The 20,510-nt window shown below is 34.0% G+C and overlaps 1 protein-coding gene across 6 annotated transcripts in view; it reads left to right on the top strand.

Annotated features, from left to right (window-relative positions):
* The window catches only part of LOC147066505 (SUN domain-containing ossification factor-like), an 86,278-nt gene extending 65,768 nt beyond the window's left edge, over positions 1-20,510 (top strand). For 4 of the 6 annotated variants that reach the window (XM_085955832.1, XM_085955828.1, XM_085955830.1 and 1 more), the window contains exons 2-4: positions 6,971-7,355; positions 14,667-16,932; positions 17,373-20,510. In XM_085955832.1, coding sequence (XP_085811958.1) covers positions 7,267-7,355; positions 14,667-16,932; positions 17,373-18,533 — 3,516 coding nt within the window. In that variant the 5' untranslated portion in view covers positions 6,971-7,266 and the 3' untranslated portion in view covers positions 18,534-20,510. Of the gene's footprint in view, positions 1-6,517; positions 6,592-6,970; positions 7,356-14,666; positions 16,933-17,372 lie in introns of those variants that run through there. The other 2 variants (XM_085955829.1, XM_085955827.1) reach the window with 2 other exon arrangements.

Genomic DNA, 20,510 nt, shown 5'->3' with positions numbered 1-20,510 from the left:
ATTAATGTTATTATTTAAAATTATATGGTTGTACGATATTTTTTTTAAATTGTGTATCGACACTCGACAACTCCTTAATTCAAATGGATGTATTAAAATATACAACAAGAAACACTAAATATACCTACACATTAATTTTACCACGTACAGCGTTTGAAACGCTACTGTAGACACACTGCCTTTATCATTAGAGATAGGTAGGGGAAGGGGGGCCTGCCAAAGATCCTAGAATGGGGGCCCGGTTCATGATGTGGGGGCCATGATGATCATTGTCATAATGTTATAACTACAAAATAGTGATTCTTGAGAAATCGGCAAAAACATAGTTGATGTTGACTTCTGAAAGGATTTCCGAAAGAATTATTATTTAATATTAAGAATACCTACTAGATACGTGTGTTTTCTTGTAAATGATGTTATATATTTCTTTCAAATCCTTATTTAGCATAAAATAACATTTTTTTGTTGATTTTTCAAGAATTACAATTTTGCAGTAATAACATGACATTAAGATATCGACATATGCAGTATTATTTGGCTCTGTCGGTCCATTGCGAAGAAAGCGGAAATATCGGATGCATTCTGAAATTATAAATGACAATATTGATTCACAGTTAATATTTTATTGCAAGGGTATTTCTCAACCTCGACGTGCACCGTCAATTTTAAAGCCTGATTCGGTTTATTAAGTTGTTTGTATTTTATGACACGTAGGTACTTAAATCCCGCCTGAATGTTCTCAAATATTACCGAATGCGCGTTTCTGCGAATATTATGTATTGAGTTAAGTTCATCCCATATTCATCCTCACTCGAGATTTAAACTGTGTTAACTATATTGAGTGAGATTATCCACCCAGAGGGTAACTGACTTTCCATTATTTTTGTGTTCCCTGGTTATTATGAGCGTCCACTTCATTGGTGTCGTGCGCTTGGTAGATTACAATAGTGTCAGGCGTACCGCGTCGCTACTAATTTATTTTGCACGCGCATTTTTTTTTACTAGGTAATTAAAAATATTGAGTCAATCCATTACATTAAGTTTAGTACATTTGTTTTCTGAATGTCAACTAAATTGCATAGATGATGTTGACAATACAATTTGTGGTTGCGTTGAGTTTGTTTGTGCGAGCTTGCTTATAGATCAATATTATTTATTAATATTGATCTGACTGATATATACACATATACATATGTCACACATGTTGTTTTTTATAATCTACGAGCATATTGTGCCGTTTAGGTGGTATATTGCATGAGATTGCTTTAGGTTAACTTGGTTATCTTATCAGATTTAATTATTATTATTTATTGTTATATATTTGTTCAGAGACATTAAGTGATAGCACGCATTACCATGGCATGTTCAGCCGCCTACCTGAATTCATTATCGTGGTGGGCGTCAATTCTGCAACGCCCAACGTCAGACGTAGGTATATCGCTCTGCGATTTCAAGAGTGTTACAGTGTATTTTTTTACTACAAAAAAGGTCGTCACTGTTGTAGTAGCATAAAACGCGAGTTTGACCCCCCCCCCCCCCGCGTCCGGTAAACTAACATATATTTTTTTTCAATTTGTGGTCCACAGTTCACACGGTGGTTTTGCCTACAAGGTCTATCAGCTTGGCATAGTAGAATCTTCGATTTGCTTCCGATTTCTTCTAGGACGGTCCGCCCTCGCGACTTATCTACGTTTGTTTATCTACGAAGGAAAAATTCTTCAGCTTTCGCAAAGTTTGCGACAGTTCACGAAGAGCGTGAAGATATTTTCCCAGCAGGGTTGACCGTAATATACAACATTTAAATTAAGGGCGTCTAGCGTTGGCTACGCCACGGTACACGCCTGCATAACGGACATGGAGACGTAGCGGACGGTGTTGGGGACAAATCATTATTTTTTTAAATGATAACTTAGAAATAAGATTATCAAGTCCCATCCGACGTTAAATCAATTTTCAATATTCTGTTTCCGTATTTCGTAGGAAAGAATCATTCATCAAACTTAAAGAAATTCTTACGTATTTATAGTGAGACTATGCCAACCTTTTAAATGTACGTGGGTATTAACATATTTTCGTTTACGGCAAATTGACCGCAGTGGGCAATTATTGACCGTAAGCGTAGGTATAATTAAAATATAACGGGGTAATATTTTAATTATAATTAAGTATGTATTTTCATTGTTCGTTCTATGGTTACTGTTATTATCCAGGAATAGATAAAAATTAAAATACATTGGAGCAACTTATTTAATTGGTTATCGACTCAAATTATTCGAAATTATAAAGAAAACAGTCTAAACCGTATTATTAAAACGTTATCTGTGGTGCTAGAACGTGGTTGATACAATATAATAATTATTGTTTTTAATGTGTTAATGACATAAGTAGTGATTATTCATTATCTATAATTATATAGATACTATCACACTGCAGTAGTATTTAACTGATTTAAAATAAATATGCTTGTGAAATTACCACATTTGCAATTGCGAATATGAATGCAGTGAAACCCCAATTTTACGTTTTTGAAGGGAGTGACAAAAAAAACAGAAATTAAAAGAACCCGTAAATTGGAGGGTACTTACTTATTGATTTTTTTTTAAATAAATTATTTTTTTATTAAAAATCATACAAATTTGTTCGGAGCATAGTATATCGCCTATTCGAGAATGTTCATTTTCTCTTGAAACTGCTACAATCGCATTAGATATCTATAAATGGAGCGCACACGTGCGTCTGGAATTCATTTCATCCATCGCATGCATTGAATTGAATGGGTTGAATTAAATTTGATTTGATTTAATTTTAATACATACGAAATTTTGAATATATGTATTAGACGTAAATTGCGGGATATAACAACGTAAAACCGGGAATTTAATGTATTAAAATGTAACAGGACTGCAGAAACTACACGTAAATAGCGGGACAACGTTAATTCCGGGCCCATAAAATTGGGGTCTGCTGGTTTTTTCATTTTTATAGAATTTGTTGGTGTTTTTTTCAATTTTTTTTCTCTCGAGGAAAGACATAATATTTAAAGGAATACCAAACACTGACTTTATTAACTTTTTTTTAAATTATTATTTCTACGATTTATATTATAACCTCTAGTCCAGTTTCATAATGGTTTTGGATTATTAGACAATATAATATTTTACCTACCTAATAAAGATAAAATTCAAATCGTTGAATTTTCTTGAGCTGTTACAATCTTGTATCAATTCTGCGATCAGTATGAGACTGAATTATTCCACCCTGTCATGTTAAAAATTAAAATACAATATAAAGCCAACCAGACGTAACACATCGACCTTACCAATTTGCCTGGTAACTGGATTTAAATAATGACTTCGTCACCGGCGTGGGGTATCCTTACTTATCTAAATTCATGACGGCGACGAGTGCACGACCGATGCAAGTTACCGAGATCATATTATTTAAAACACAAATTAGAGCTTAAAATGCTGCATTATGCATACTTAGGCGGAGATAACGAGTGGGTTTTCTATGTCGTAAACATAATTAATCATTATCAACGAGACTCGTGACATATTGTAAATATTGTATTGTAAATTTAATTATCATCTAGTTTGCTCTATAACTAACTCCGGAGAAATTATAGCATTGACGTATTAACCCAGCCGAAATATTAATATTATTAACTAAGCATGCATTTACGTGATAGAATTTATTCTAACATAATCAAGAATTCGGAAAAAAATCTTGCTCTCTTAATTCGATTTACTAATGATCAACAATTGAAGTAAGTGCCTATTGATATAGTTGTTTAATCAAATAACCTTTATTTTTATACCGTATTTCTTGGTGAAATTATAAGGTAACACACTATCTGCCTATTTTTTTTGTTTTTTTTTTGTTTGTAGTATTTCAATAATTAGACCAATTGAAAATGCTTAAAGACGAAACCGGTCTTTAAGTAAATTAAATAGTATAATAAGTTAACAAAACCATGTGTTTGTTATTTCATAATAAATAAAATTTATTTGAGAGTACAATATCAACTGTCATATTTTTTGTACAACGCGATTACAGACAGGAAAACATCATCTTTCATTGCTTCCAAAATAGTAAAATAATAATTATTGTAGAAATCTCGAGCAATGTAGTAGTAAGAATCTTCCGTGATTCGGCTCCTCTCCAGTTCAGGGTAAAAAGTAAATTTAATAAAGAGCGTTGTTTTAAAATCGTTATTATTAATAATTATATAATTAATTAGACTCTGGTGTCAACACCGAAATATCTATCGATTTAATCCTAACCAATTTGTAAAAATTAAAATAAATTTTATTATAAACAATTATTATATTTACCAATAAAGTATTGAAATATTGTATTATTAAGTATTCACAATTTATTACACCTACTTATGACTTGAAGATGCTGAGAAACGAATCAAGGTTATACTCATATTATGGAGTGTAACCACAGAACAGATAATAAATAGAATACCGATAGGCTATATTCAATACGCCGCATATTGATGCAGGGTTTTTGAATGTGTGGTGTCCTACGAAAATGAAGCACGCATTATGCACGTGCAATAGTGTGTGTAATACACCAACATTAAATGAGCGTAAATGCATAAACCGAGAGCAGTTTTCAGTATTCGACGTAAAACGTATTCTTGACACGTGTGTAAGTTTAACCCGGTTTCTTCCTTACTCGAGTCGGTTACCTGCTATCGCCTTAGTGCTCGGCCGTAGCGATTTGGCGGGCGCGGCGCGGCGGCGTCTTGCGAAACTCAAACGTATAACTGTGTGTATTATGCCCCAAAAATGACACTGTCTACGAACATTTTACACACGGTTATACGTTTGAGTTTCGCAAGACGCCACCGCGCCACCCCCGCGCGACCACTACGTTCTTGCACTTACCCGTTATGTATTTCAGTTCCCATTATTTTTGAGTTTCCTGAGTGTAACACTTCAATTAAGTGTAATGTTAAAACTTGTCGATAGTATTAATTGAGGGGTTGAGAGCATAAGGGGCACGTCATTTAACATTGGGTAACCATTTTTAATAAATTTTCTTTTTGAATAAATTTTCTTTTTGAATACTATGAAAATATGCATTTTCTAAATCTTATTATAATATTGAATTAAAACCATTATTTGAATAAATTGCGCACGTTATTTGACAGACATATTGTGATGATACTCTGTGGAAACTGCAACTAAATCATTCTCTTTCAGTAGGTACGCTTATTGTAACCACATCGATGATGGTCTATTTTCGTTTAACCGCGTCTCACCTGTAGTTACGTATTCGTTTCGCGTAACCTTATTGCCCGAAATGTTCCCGATTTGGAAACGTCCGCTTAAAAATTTACTGCCAAACCGGAATCGAGGCCCTTCCATATGAAGTACACATTCGAGATGCAATATTAAAGTTGCCGCTGTCGAAAGAGACACATCGGTGCGCGATCTTTAAAGAGAAATAACCGAAAGGAACGAGTCTTATTCGAACGTTTGGTCTTATTAATTTGCCCAATGCAGTGACGTCCATAGGCAAAATGCCGCCCCTAGGCAGCGCCAAAAAGCCCCCCATTTTTTATACAGTATTTTTATCACCCTTTCATGACTCCAGTATCTAAGAAATGTGTTGTATTGATACATTACTAACAAAATATACACCAATATAGCATACAAAATTACATTTAGATATAAAAAGCGAATACATATAATTAAGTTAGACATTTAATGTTAATGAAACCGTCTGAAGCCAATTCCAACAATTATTGCTCTTCTTCCGCAAGCGATAAACCCTCTAGCGTGGATGTCGTATTGATGTCGGATTATTGCTTGTTGCACCAGGCGCAGCCAAAGCTCGGTGCAGCACGTTCCCCCACCAAACTCTTCCCGTACCCCAGGGTACGCGTACCACACTTTGGGAAACACTGTCCTAGAATGTCATTAAAATCTACAAAAATTAGATATACTTACAATCAAAGAGATTGGACTAGTCTTTCAATATCTTTGCTTACAATAGAATATTAAACCTGTCCAAAATCTTGTTTCCTAATTATCTCAGAACTATGCTTTTTGAGTTATTATACTTAGTGAACTTTACAAATTCAAGACGTTCACAACGTGACACGAGGAAACAAAGAAATTTAAGGGGTATTAGAAAAACGATATGTAAACAGTATAAAGAGTAAATACAAAAATTATAAAATATGTAAGTGCTCCGAATGAGCAATGCCGGCTTCATATTTATATACATTTAGATCCGATACACACATAACATCCCTACTTGACGTAAAAGTGGCGCCACTTTTCGAGGCGCACGGTGCCGGCGTTTTTTGATGCGTTTGTGGCGCTTCTAAAGAACGTCAATCTGTAAGGACACTAAATCATAGTCTACCTACTGTATGTCATCGATTGTTTAACAATTATAATTTATTGTTAATATCCGGGCAGCGTTAATTGAGAGGTTTGATTATTTGTATAGTCACTAGTGAACGGGTACATTTTGTCTTTACCGTTTTGATTTTAGTCGATGTTCAACTTTCAAGGCGGACGGTCTGCTTTTTCATAGACTAGGCCGGCTCAAACTTTACGTTTATAGGTATTTCATTTCTCTCTTATCGTATGTTTTCAGTAGTACTTACGTGGTACAATGTTATTCGCGAATCGCGCGTAATGAAACACGCGCCGGTTAGATTGCTTATGTATGACGCGTATTTAAAAGGCGGTCAATGTTAATCGATTTGACACATTATGAACTGCCGTGAAAATATCAGCGAAATTTCGTCATAGTAATAATATGGCGTTTCACAGTACGAATGAAATTTGAAATAAGAATTTTGAATTTGTATCGAGCTTCTTATTTGGAAATAGAGCAAGGCTGCGTTGTAAAATTGTGTTTATTTACCTAAATTAGGAGGTATAATAATTATAATAAATTATGTGCATATTAAAATTTATAAATATTATTTTCTTTACAGTGTACGGGGTGTTGATATGTTGGGAAAGAGTGTAATTTTATAATTGAATACTTTAATGAAATGGTGAATCTGTACAAAGTGCCTTATTTATATGCTAACAAAAGCGATATGCATAAAGTGAAACTGACATCGCGGACTTTCATCAATAGGTGAACTATTTATACATTGACCCCCGTGAATTGTTTAACTTGCCGGCTTGGAATTTTGATGACTGTACGTGCTCCATTTTTATATTGATGGGGATTGAATTATCTAGCGGCCGGAGGTGGTGAGAGTGAAGTGTACAGTCAATCAAGATGTTGGGGAGGCTGTTTAGGGTGCTCGTGTGCTTTTTGGTCGCGATGCAACCCGCTTCTAAGAGTCTGTCAACTGATTTATATTATAGGTAAACAATTGTTTGAACTTTTAACATACTTTTTTCATCCCCTTTAGTTGTCCCTTAATATCACCGTAGGCCTCGTTCAAGATATGAAGGCGTCCCCGGAAAAGGAGTCTATATAATATAGTATTGCTCACGATGTTGGAAAGTTTTATTATGTTAACTGCCACACTTTTTGAGATATTAGCAACACTAAAATGTTTACCGTAGAAAAGGGGTCTATATGATTATTTTATTACCTATCCAAAAATTTAAAAAAAAATGTCAATGATAAAGAGTGTTTTCATGAACACACAGATATACTCAGCGCTCGAAATGGAACAATTTACGATCGGAGCGCTCGGAAAATTTCTGAAGATATTAATATAGTTATCAAATGTTATGTGCATTTCATAAAAATAAGTTTGTTAGATTTTTGTTATATGGCCTATCTAGCTCAGACGGTCAAATTATTTTTTCCACGAGACGGAGCGATAACTTTACCGATTTCACGAAAAGGAACGGCGCTCCGGTGCGTTCCGGTCCATTTCGAGCCCTGGATATACTCCAAAACTCCAAAAGTCCGCACGATCGAATAAAACGTTTTTTCCCTCTCCTGAACAATTTTGTTTTTGCATATAGATCTTTTTTCCAGGGACGCCTTCATATATTGCATTTTGTATTACTTAAGCATTGTTCTATTATAAGGATGTGTGATGTATAATATTTGAAATAAGTTGGTGACTATTTTATGTCACATGCATACCCATTTAATACATCTCTATATGTGATAGTTGTTTTTTTTTAAAATACATAATACCTATGATGCTCATGTGATGTGTTGTCGCGGGAAATTTATGACAACAGTGTTAATATAAAAAACAGCGCTCGAAATGGAAAATAATACTAACCGGAGCGCTCGATATAGTATTTCCGAAAATATTAACACATTTAGGATCTAGTTTCATATTATGTATTGTGTACAAATAAGTGGTTTATTTTTTTGTTATATACCTACCTACCTGGCTCAGACGATCATATTGAATAACAGTCTTTAAACTTGTGGCATGCAAAAGTTGTCAGTGTCGCAGGCGAAAACAGGGTGTACGACACATATTATTATATTTTACCATGTCATCGCTGTAGGATTGGTTTTCCGAATAGAATCAAATGTTCAGGAGACAAAAACAAATTTCATAATCCTATATTTAAATACATGGAGATATTTAAATTGTTATTTTTACAGCATATGAATGATGTATTCATTACCATTACAAAGTAATTTAAAGAAAGGGATGGTTCTAGTCCAATTAGATACAAAAAAACATTCTGCATTAAAAGGTCGATTTCGACAAAAACTGATATTCGGGAAACCAATCCTATAGCGACGATGTGTCGACAAGTTTCGTATTAATTTTCAAATAGGTGTGTAAATTTTTTCCATGCGACGGAGCTTCGTTCCGGTGCGCTCCGTCCATTTCGAGCGCTGTAAAATAAAAATTTATGTATGATTCCTATTATCGAATATTGAACGGCTCAGTAGGCGATAAAATGTAATGAACACAAAATGACTATGCGATAGGAATTATATTGTTTTTGGTCTCATTCAACAGTATCAATTTTATTTCATATTTGAAAGGTATACTTACACGCGTTGTCAGTGTTTTGCAATAATAACACCATTTGGGAGTCTTCGGCCTACCGGGATTTCTCCCTGTATCCGACCGAGGCAATACTCCCCTGTTAATTTGATTTTCTTAGAAGCAATCACAAGTTCTTTTATAGTTGTTATTAGTTAAGTACTTTATATAAATTGGACACAGTTATGCAGAAAGTAGCCAGTCCACAAAAAATAAAAAAATGAGATATGATATAGATCAGATACGAGAAGGTTTTCTTTGCGTTCTGCTGAAAATAGCCAAGCCGCGAAAAAAATATTCTTGAAATAAAATACTATTTACAATTTTACATACATTTTTAATAGCATGTTGTTGCTAAAGTGCCATTATCTCAGCTCGACATTATTGTGGACTGGCTACATTCTGCACAAGTACGTTCAATTCATAATCTATTTTAATCAACTCTGGTTTCATAATCGATTTTTCTTGTTTTAATTGAAATTAAAACAAACAATAATGTCAATTAGATTAATATCAAAACGGTGCAAATACCTAATTCAATGTCAAATCGGTGTTAAGATACTAGAAAGATTATAGACGGGAAATTAAATAGGGATATCTTTATTTTGATTCCTCATAAAATACACATTTTTTAAATATAAAATATATTTAGGTACATACAATATTCATACTTATAATATTATTATGTACCTACCTACTAAAATTATATTGTATTTTCCTAAATATATTTGCTGAATATTTTTATATTGTAATTGAGGGGGTGTTACTTACTAGGTACATAGTTCGAAAATTGGAGTTAAATTTTGGACTTAATAAATAAAATAAATAAATCCTACATATTATAAGGTACCTATTTATTAATGCCGATGACATAGTAATTTTCTCGCAAGACTCAGAAGACCTCCAAAGCAGAATGCAGGAACTCGCTGAAGTAAGCAACAAAGTAGGTTTGAAAATAAATGTAACAAAGACAAAAGTCATGTTCAACTGCTTTGCGGGCCAAAAAGAGATCCTCGTCAATGGCACTCAGCTCGAACAGGTGAAAAGCTACATCTATCTGGGACAACAAGTGTCTATAGATGGATGTATATTAGATGAAATTGTTCGCAGAGTAAAGCTAGGCTGGAGTGCTTTTGGCCGCCTGAATAATGTCTTCAAAAGTGACCTTCCACTGTGCCTAAAGCGCAAAGTGTTCAATCAGTGTGTGCTTCCCGTGATCACATATGCGAGTGAAACATGGACCCTACGCAAAAGAGAGATCCAGAAACTTAGAGTAGCACAACGTGGTATGGAGAGGTGCATGCTGGGCATAACGCGAACGGACAAAAAGAGGAATGAGTGGATAAGGAAGCAGACAAGGGTTTGCGATGTAATAGAGTTTATTAAAAGCCTTAAATGGAGATGGGCTGGACACATAGCTCGAAGAAGAGACAATCGTTGGACAAATCTAGTCATCCAGTGGTATCCAAGAAGTACAAAACTTCCGCAAGGTAGACCTAGAGGCCGCTGGATCGATGAAATGATAAAGTTCTGTGGAAGTACGTGGCAACGCAATGCACAGGACCGAGAGAAGTGGAAGCAGTTTGAAGAGGCCTTCATCCAGCAGTGGATAGATTCGGGCTGATGATGATAATGATGATGATATATAAATTTGTCATCAATCATTGTATATCATTTCCATTGAATTAATGCGAATACCTATCAAGTTTATAATAATATTATTAAATATGATTTTCCATGTTCATCTTGAATGGGAATTTCCAAACGTCGTCAGACCACTGAGCAACACCACCCTTAAATTATGTAAAACTGTTAATATTATGTTCCTTTGCCAGTGGTACGAAAAAGAAAACACATTTTTAATTTTTGAAATGTAAAATTAATGCGGTTTCTCCCATTTATACATTATTGTACCTATCTTGTTTCCAAACAGCTGATTTTTTGACAACCCTACTACATAATATTATGTATGTATTATAATTGATAAGAATATAGTAGTTAACCACTATTATAGAAAATGTGTAAATATTATTGCATTACTATCAAGTTATTTTTATTTGGGCTGTTTACACAAACTATCAATGATTATTTTTAAATGACTGACATACAAACTTACGAAATACTGATAGTGATAAAGCCAAAACATTCAATGAACATTTAGTGAATAATGAAAAAATAAAATAGTAACAATTGAATTAGTATCTGGAACATTGATATACTTATCTACAGGAAACTCCATTTCATACAATATGTAACTCAACAGAATAGTGATGGATACTTTTTCCAGAAAAAGCTTTAGACATCTTACAAAAATCTGTAAGAATCAACCTTATAGTGAGTAAAGTTCAGTTTTAAGTACATACTTACAATATGTATTTATAACAATTTTCTAAAAAAAGTATCCCATACTTATATGTAATTAAGTACTTAAATTATTTTCTTTTATTTTAATTTAAAGTGCAATAAAATTGACATGTACAAATTATTGTTTGGAAATTGACCCTTATCTTATTACAATGCTTATACAGCTAATTTTTCCGTCACTTTGATCTGTTTAATCTGTGTAATAAAAAAAATATGGAATGATTCTGACAGGCTAAATTACTTCAGGGCAGACAATATTTTGTGATCATTTTATTTTTCATATACTTAAAATTTTAGTTTTATTGTAAGTATACCCTTACTCGTAAAGAAATGTGTTGGATGATAAAAATAATGCAAATTGACATTAATTTATTTGAAATACATAATATATGGAAAACACCCCATAAACATACTGACTAGAAAACATCTTGAAAGAATATGACACTGGACAAACATTGACCCCACCAATATGCTTTGCCAATTTATTTGTCGGCATATTTAAATTTCCCACAGTGACATCTGTCTAATCTCAATGTAATATGGGTTATTAGTTATTACAGTTTAATTTTATTGTCAAGATTAAAAAATACAGAAGACGGCGGCCCAATAAAAAAGTAATCTGTAATATTGAGTAGAATATGAGTAAAATGAGTAGGTATTTTTGGTTGTTCATCACGTTTTATACAGAACCCCCCTGCCATCCCCTTCGACATAAATTATAACATTATATCAGATCTCCTCCACCCATTAGCGTGTGACATATTATATTAACGACCACTAAGTCCGATTACCTACCGACATCTACGGCATACATAGATATTGTTTAGTCTAAAATGGATCACCTTGGTTGAAAATCATATTCAACAAATTTTCTACACGAGTCTGAATAATCATTTCCACAGTGCTTTCATTTATGCTATCATAACATCATTACAATGTATGTAAACATTTAAAATTGATTGAAAATAATTTATTATACTTATGTGAATGTCAAAAGTGCTATAAACTTATAATTTGTATTACATTGTTTTTTTTAATCTAAAAACATACATTTGTATAATTTGTCAAGCCATATTGTATTTATTGCGATATTATTCTTTCGTGTTTCCATTATTTTTTTTTATAGTGGAACAGGTTGCTTAAAAACTTAGTTGCCTACTTAAGTTTTTTTAATCATATGAATACAGGAAATAAAAATGGCACTAAGTGCCCGAAAATCGAAAAAAAAACTGAGTATGCAGAAATATTCTATGTGCCATCGCCAATATCCTAAATACATGTCTAAGTACCAAAAAAAAATATTAGAACTTCTATGGATATTTAAAGATGGCTCTGGGTGTAAGAGGGAGCGCGATTAGTTTTAAAATTGGCACTAAGTGCCATTCTGTTTCAACTGACATTAGTATCAAAATGGCTGAGAATGATGTTTCAGCGTCTTGTCCTAATGTTATAAAACGTCGTAAAAATGGTGAAAAGAGTATGAATTGTGCGAGAAAAAACTGAAAGACGCCGGCAAAGGATATGTATCATGTGTTAATAAAGTGATATCTGCAAGAAAACCGCCAAATAATGAGGAAAATGCTAATTTAAATTTTCAAGTCATATTATAATTTTCGTCAAGATTTTATCAGAGATTGGCAACCGTTTTCAAATTATGATATACAAGAATTGCATATGAGAACATATTATTAGAAAATAAGCCATAAGGATATTGTAAGTTTCGAAAATAACTAGTTGAAGATGATGTCATATTGTGATAATATTTGGTAGGGTTGTCAAAAAACGGTATTTTTTAGAAAATCTTTATCTTACGAAATTAAAAAAACAATAATGTAACATGGAATCCAAATTTGAAAAATGAATAAGAAATAAATATTAACAAAAATTAAATTTATTGCCATAAAACAAGTATACTTACATGAAAAAAACATAATATAGGTATGTAAAAAGAAATTCTCGCATATTGGAACATGAGTTATAAAAAATAAAATGAAAATTATTAATACGAGTACCTTTAAAAATATGACGAAAATGAAAGAATATGATATTGTTAGTATCAATATAGAAATTGGGTTTTGCAACTAAATCAAGATTTAGAAAGAGACGGCATAATATCTTTATGTTTGTATTTAAAAATAATAAAAAAGGAGTTTTTGTATAATTTGCGTATCCTTTGCCCTTGTCGGACATTGATGATTGCTTGTAAAAAATAGTTTCATTGGCCATTTCATTTCTCAGTTTAATTCATATTATAATTCTTAAAATTCTAATGGATTTCAGTTTTGTAATATTCCATTTAAGTCATTTTTTGCGACCCGGGTTTCGCCTTTCGGCATCTTCAGGCAGTGTACACTCACCAAAGGTTTCAATATAATAATATGTTTTATTTTAATAGATACAGTCATTCTTTTTATGAGAAATTGTGAAAATCCATTACAAAATGTCATCATCATTTGTTAATTATACTATTAATGGTTAAGTTAAGTATTATTTGATTATTCAGACACGTAAAAGGTTTCCTATCTCTTAGAAATATAAGAAGTTAATAACAATGTGTGTCATTGAGACTTAGTGCCTCATTACCGACATAGAGCGAGGCACTTAGTGCTTATTTTAAGAAATTAGTGTTGCGACGTAGTGCTTTTCTAAAATGTCGTTGTTCAAACGTGTTTTTCTTAGAATGTTTAATTATAAATTGTATTTTTTTTTCTTCTAATGATATTAAGATTGTATGCTAAATCTATTGAGAATTTAATAAAATAGTGCTTTTATGAAAAATAAACGAACTATTCATTAAAACCGCCATATCTCAAATTCAACTTTTTGGTACTTAGTGCCTTTTTTATTTCGTGTATTCATATATGAGCGTATTATTATATTATATTGCACATAGCCATATCAGTGAATGTAGATAATTGAAAAAAATGTTGGACATATATGAATGTATAAATAATGCATAGCTGGAAATGAAATTGGCTAATACAACTATGAACAATAAATGAAAGTAAATGTCATATTATACTTACTAATTTAACTCAATTAAAATATATAACTACTAAAATCATTCAAATACAATATGAGTAAATAGCCATCATAGAAGTGCACTCAGATGGTATATTTTAATTATTAATTGATTCGGTGAATACCTGGGAAAACTTCATTATTACCTATATTGTTATGAAACAAAATTTGTTAATTTCATTTTTGAGTTGTTGAGATTTCTACCATGTTCAGAACGAAATAATACACTTAGGTATTAGAATAATTATTGTTGAATATACCTTTGTTAATTTGCAATTTATTTATATTTTTTTTGTTAATTTTTCTGTTCCAGACTTGCAGACACGGGGCAGCCAGTCCTCGTGACATTAGTGGACACTGCTGCTGCAGAGTTGGCCAATTCTGCGCGGATTGCCGACGCATTTGACACTGACAGACTCCACGAAAATAATACTAACATCGATGTCGACTTCAATAACACGCCTGTCATATCGGAGGCCCAACGAGACTCTCTTCCACCGCTAGAGAAGGCTTTCATCAACGAATCTCACAATGATATTGAGAACGATCAATTGTCATTCAAAGAAATCACCGAACGATCTAAAGCAATCATTCCTGAGCCGCATGCGCCCGGTGGTGTGCTGAGTAACATTAATGATAACAATGTCCGAGGGGACAATAACACAGCGCCGGAAGCAGAAATTGTTAAGAAACCAGATGCTGTTCCTCAAGCGAGTGAGCCTCAAGAAGAAATACCATCTTTCTCAGAGTGGGCTCAAAAGCAACTGGAAGAGGCGGAGAAAAACAAAGAAAATGTCCTCAATCACTCTTCGCAAACCACTCAAGGCACGGTGACTTCTACCACCAATCTGAAAGTGAGGTCGAAGAATTACGCTTCGCCAGATTGTGGAGCGAAGATTATTGCGGCCAATCCTGAAGCGGGGTCTGCTGAATTCATTCTTTCCCCTGGTAAAGACGAATACATGCTCAACACTTGTAACAGTCGGATTTGGTTCATAGTGGAGCTGTGCGAGGCAATTCAAGCCAAAAAAGTCGATCTTGCGAACTTTGAACTGTTCTCTTCAACACCAAAAAACTTTTCTGTGTCAGTGAGTGACAGGTTTCCTACCAGAGACTGGGCGGGTGTTGGGCAGTTCATCGCGAAGGATGAAAGAGACATTCAGACCTTCAATCTTCATCCTCATTTATTTGGAAAATTTGTTAAAGTAGAAATGCATTCCTACTACGGCTCGGAGCACTACTGCCCCATTTCTTTATTTCGAGTCTACGGAACTTCAGAGTTTGAAGTCTTCGAGACAGAAAATTCGCCACATTCTCAATCTAATCAGGGTCCTGATGATGATGACGACGATGATGAAGAAGTTTTAGGATTAACAAACTCTGAAAAAGACATTTCACGTAATTTGTTCGGTTCCGCCCGAGATGCTGTCATGTCAATTATGAAAAAAGCTGCGCAAGTTCTTGTTAAAAGCGGTGATTCTAAAAATTCCTCTGTGCATCAGGAAACCATAACTCCTGACTCCAGAAAATGCCGCACACCGAGTCACATTATCGTTTGCGATAACTGCAGCAATTCCATGTTCACAGATGTGTATGATTTGATAAGTTGTCAGGGAGATCATTTAAAAGACCTGATGCAAACTCCAACAATTCATAGTACACTCTGTAATACAGACATTTGTCAGCAATATGGTTTGGATTTTAAAAGTAAACGGACGCTGTTATCTAAAACAGAAATGGCTAGTTATATTTCGGCATTATTTATGCCCAGCTACGTGGCAGCTCTGTGTAATATGTTGGCGATCATCGAAAAGAAAGTGGTACTCAACACAAGTTATGAAACCGATCTTAATATTACTTCAAATCTCACGATAGATAAGAAAACAGAGAAGGGAACGTTGGAAGAACTCATTCATGAACCGTTTGTCACTTGCGGTGGGGACGATATAACCAGTTCTCCATGCAAAGAAACCATTAATGATGAACCAAATCCCGATACTGTGCCATTGATTGAGAGTTCTGCCCCGTTGGACGTAATAGGTGGAACCATCGCTGATATTAAACCCACTAAGACCCTCCAGAAAGACTCAGATATCTTGGAACCGAGTGTCATTACTGTTCAAACGTCTTCTGAATCACATCTAGTCCACAATGTAAATAGTCAGTCGAGTGGGTACGGAATTGAAGCTAGTATTAAAAATAATGTAGATCAAGTTTCAACCGAGACTCTCAGTACAAAGGAGCCGGAGAAAATTCACATTAACGAGTCTTTGAAAGAAATTGTACCAGAGACAATGACACTAGAACCGGATAAGGAGAAACCGGAATTCTCCTCAATCACTGTCAACCAGGACAGTGTCAATGATGTCGAAAGCCTTACCGTGTCCTATGACGGCTCTGCAGAAGATGTGAAATTGTCCACTCAAGACCAGCTGTCGTTGGACAAGCTTCTGTCGGAACTGGAGCAGGGAAGCAACGATCCGGCTACTCCGGCCCCACCACACAGCACCGCACCGACTCTTCATCAGGGACAGGGACAGAAGGAGTCAGTTTTCCTCCGGTTATCAAACAGAATAAAGGTTAATATATTTTCTAATTTAATAATCAATCAAAATTTGATAAAAACTTATAATTCTGGTAAAAATTTTACATAAATATTGAAGGTCAATAAATGAATTATTTATTCATTGAATTAGTATGTAACTTTAAAATATACTAAATAAAGCAAACGTGTATTGTAATTTTTTTTTTCATTGGAACCTGATGTCAGCTGCTTCTCGTGAAGGTTTATTAACAGATTTAATTTACGAGAAAATGAATTTAGCCACTTGCTCAACATATTGGGTTTATTCTCTAGATCCAAATACACATTGAATAACAACATGTGAATTTGCCAGATGAGGGTTTTGAACCTGTGACTCATGGCTTCATAAACCAATAAATTACCATTAGTTCACCGCAAGGTGAATACAGAATATTATTTATGATTTCTTTTAATGTATTTTCTTTTATGTTTCAGGCATTGGAAAGGAATATGTCCCTTTCTGGTCAGTACTTGGAAGAGTTGAGTCGGAGGTACAAGAAACAAGTCGAAGAGATGCAGAAGACTTTCGACAAGACGCTGCACACCATGAACGAAGAGAGCAAGAAAAGCACGGAACGGGACCAAAAGAATACGGATGAGATGTTACTTCTTCAGCAGCAACTCGCTCAGATTTCTACCGCTGTGAATATTCTTTTGACAGAGAGAGAAAGCTGGTTCGGAAATACTTCTCTTTTCAAAATGATGATGTTTCAAATTTTTATAACTGTCCTCGTCACTTACATATTCAGAAGAAATCCAAGGGGGGCAGCTGCGATAGAAAATTCCAATAGCCCAAAAAAAGACCAATCGCAGAAAGTTAAAATACGAAGAAGATCGGTAGAAGGCGCTGTAGGACATTCCGGTCGAGACACGAACACCAAAATACGAAGGTCTTCTGAAGAAGCTCTGCATATTGCCCGCACCGCCAGCGATATCTCTGCCGGCTTAAAAGTAGATAAAAAAAAGAGGAAGAGAAAATCTTCTGTCCTCCAAAGAAGTTATTCCGTAGCGAATCCGACAGAAGTTGAATTATCCAACATCAACATTCAATTGCAGCAAGATAACGAAAAATGGGAGAGGCCGGATATGAATGCGGTTAGAATAGACTTCCCTGTGGCTCTCGATGAAGCCGAATTTATAGTTCCGGAGACGGAACCAATTGATTTCAATAAAATCGGAGAAGTCCCGATCCCCAGAATCAATGGACTCACTCCCAAGAAAGAGTTTCCCAAAACCAACGGGTCAATATTTGGCAATAAGTCAAATGAAAAGAAAACTGGGAAAGTAAGAAGATTGAGCTCGCCCGCATTTTTCAAATCTGCACTCGGCCGGCAGAGTCAAAGAAGTATTAGTAATGACGGAAGCGTGCCGACCGTCTCTGAAGACCTGAGTGTCGCTAGAGACTTGAATTTTAGAGAAATAAAATCTGAAGAGAGACAAGTGAGGGTAGGTTCCGAGTCTCCGCAGCTCAGTGTCAGGTCGAGCATCGGCGATATATCGCAGGCCAGCAGTACCGCGCCCATAGAACCACAAAGTGCCAAGAACAAACGGTCAAAAGGCAAAGCGTTTAAGAACCTCTTCAAAAAAGTGTTTTGAAACTTGTGTTGTCCGTGCTGTGATTGTTTAGGACCACATAAAATTTAATTAAAACGTTTTGCTTAATAATTGTGAAAAAATTTTCTGTTATCATTCAGTTAATCACAATAAAAAAGACAGCTTAATTTTTGGTTCCGAAGAAGTGAAAAGAAAGACAGACGATTTTTTGTTTTTATATTAAATTTTCTACTCATTTATACAACATGTTATTTATTAGTTTGTGTTTAGTTAGGCTGCGTGTTCCTTTTTTGTGTGTATTATTTTCCGAACTGTATTCTAATACGTCCAAACGGACGTTTCATATTTTATTATGTGTTTGATTCTATGTTGCGTACATTAATGTATTGCCATTAATTCACCATAGTCAATAGATTATTTCATAAGTAGGAATCCGTAACCGTGCAAGAGTTTTCATACTACTTTAAATCATTACTAAGTTAAAATATAACATAAAAATCAAAAGTGTGCCAGGGCTTTGCGTGAATTTTTATTGAAACGTGTTAGAAGACTGATGACATTGTTGCTTTGATAATTTTATTCTTAGTCGGTTGTTTACCACCCCTTAAAGATAAATAAAGACAAAATATCTGCTTAAGTCAGAATCTGATGTATGGATGTTTGCTATTTTATAATCAGCCTTTGAAATAAATTTATAATATTGAAGCCAAAGAATTCTAGTTACTTTTGGGGTATCTTGTCAATTTTTAATTTTTATTTGTAGATTAGTTTTGATTTTTTTAAAACGCACTTCACTACGTACCCACTTTCAATTATTGTGAACTTTGATATCTTTAGGTTATCAAATTTATGTAATGTTGACAGATATTGATAAATTTTCTGTTGCAAAATTCATGTAAGAACATAAGTACTTCGTTTTTTATTGATTAGAAACTTAAAATTGCTTATAAATAATGAGGATTTTAAAGTAATATTGCATGTTTATTTTTGTAATAATATCTTGACCGAGGAGGTATAAAATTTCATTGGCTGCTCACTGCTTCATACCGATAGGTCGATCAATGAATGATTCCGATTGCCTTAAGTGAAACGTTCTCAATATTTGTGAACATATAAAACCTGTACAAAATTAGCAAAAACTTATATTTGCAGAACTATTCCATCTACATAACGCCATAACAACTATTCGTTATTTTTCTGGATCTGAGATAACAACATTTTGTTTCGTATATATATTCAGCAATGCTATTTTTGATGTTTAATATCTCAAGATAAGTAACACTTCGAATACATTATAGCATATTTGAGGCCGTTTTAAACATACCACAGAAACATCGCAATCTGCACAATTTCAAGGTTAAAAGTCTTTCCACTACAGATTCAAAGTCGGTAACCTCCATATTCTGCCACTTTCAGATAATCACAAAAAACCGTCAAGCACATTTAGGACCGCAAATAGAATATTTTTTGTTTGGAAATATATTAATGAACATGTAGAAAAAGCGAATAGCGGAATAAAATCTCCTAAACGTCATTAAAATTAATAGAAAACCATGTTTAACACATTCGCGGACACATGTTAGCTAATACATGTTAGTGATAATGATAATGACACATTAAAATTTAAAATTTCGATTTAAATATATAGAAATGAGTTAAATCTTAAGATACTACACTATCTAATGGAAATATGTTTGCACCGTGACACAAGTAGATAGGGAACATAGTGTTTTAATCCAAAATACGACTTGTATACACGTCGTGTCCTATTACGTTGTACAGTAGAGGACGTCTATAGATGTACTGTCATATCACACTTAAAAAAACCAACGTCTATAGACTTCGCGACCGCGAATGTGAGTCAGTCATCAAATATAAAAAATGGCGGCCGTTGAATATAAACTACTTTGCAATCAATGTGTGGTTTAATTCCATATATTATGTGATAAATAGAGCTGGAATAGATATTTTATGATTACATAAATATATAACATCATATGATAGAAAAGTACTTACAGA

This window comes from Rhyacophila brunnea, unplaced genomic scaffold (genome assembly GCF_057557595.1).
Source record: "Rhyacophila brunnea isolate RB1 unplaced genomic scaffold, BYU_Rbru_1.0 scaffold_5, whole genome shotgun sequence".
NCBI classification, from domain to species: Eukaryota; Metazoa; Arthropoda; class Insecta; order Trichoptera; family Rhyacophilidae; genus Rhyacophila; species Rhyacophila brunnea.
This window is presented reverse-complemented; position numbering and strand designations above follow the sequence as displayed.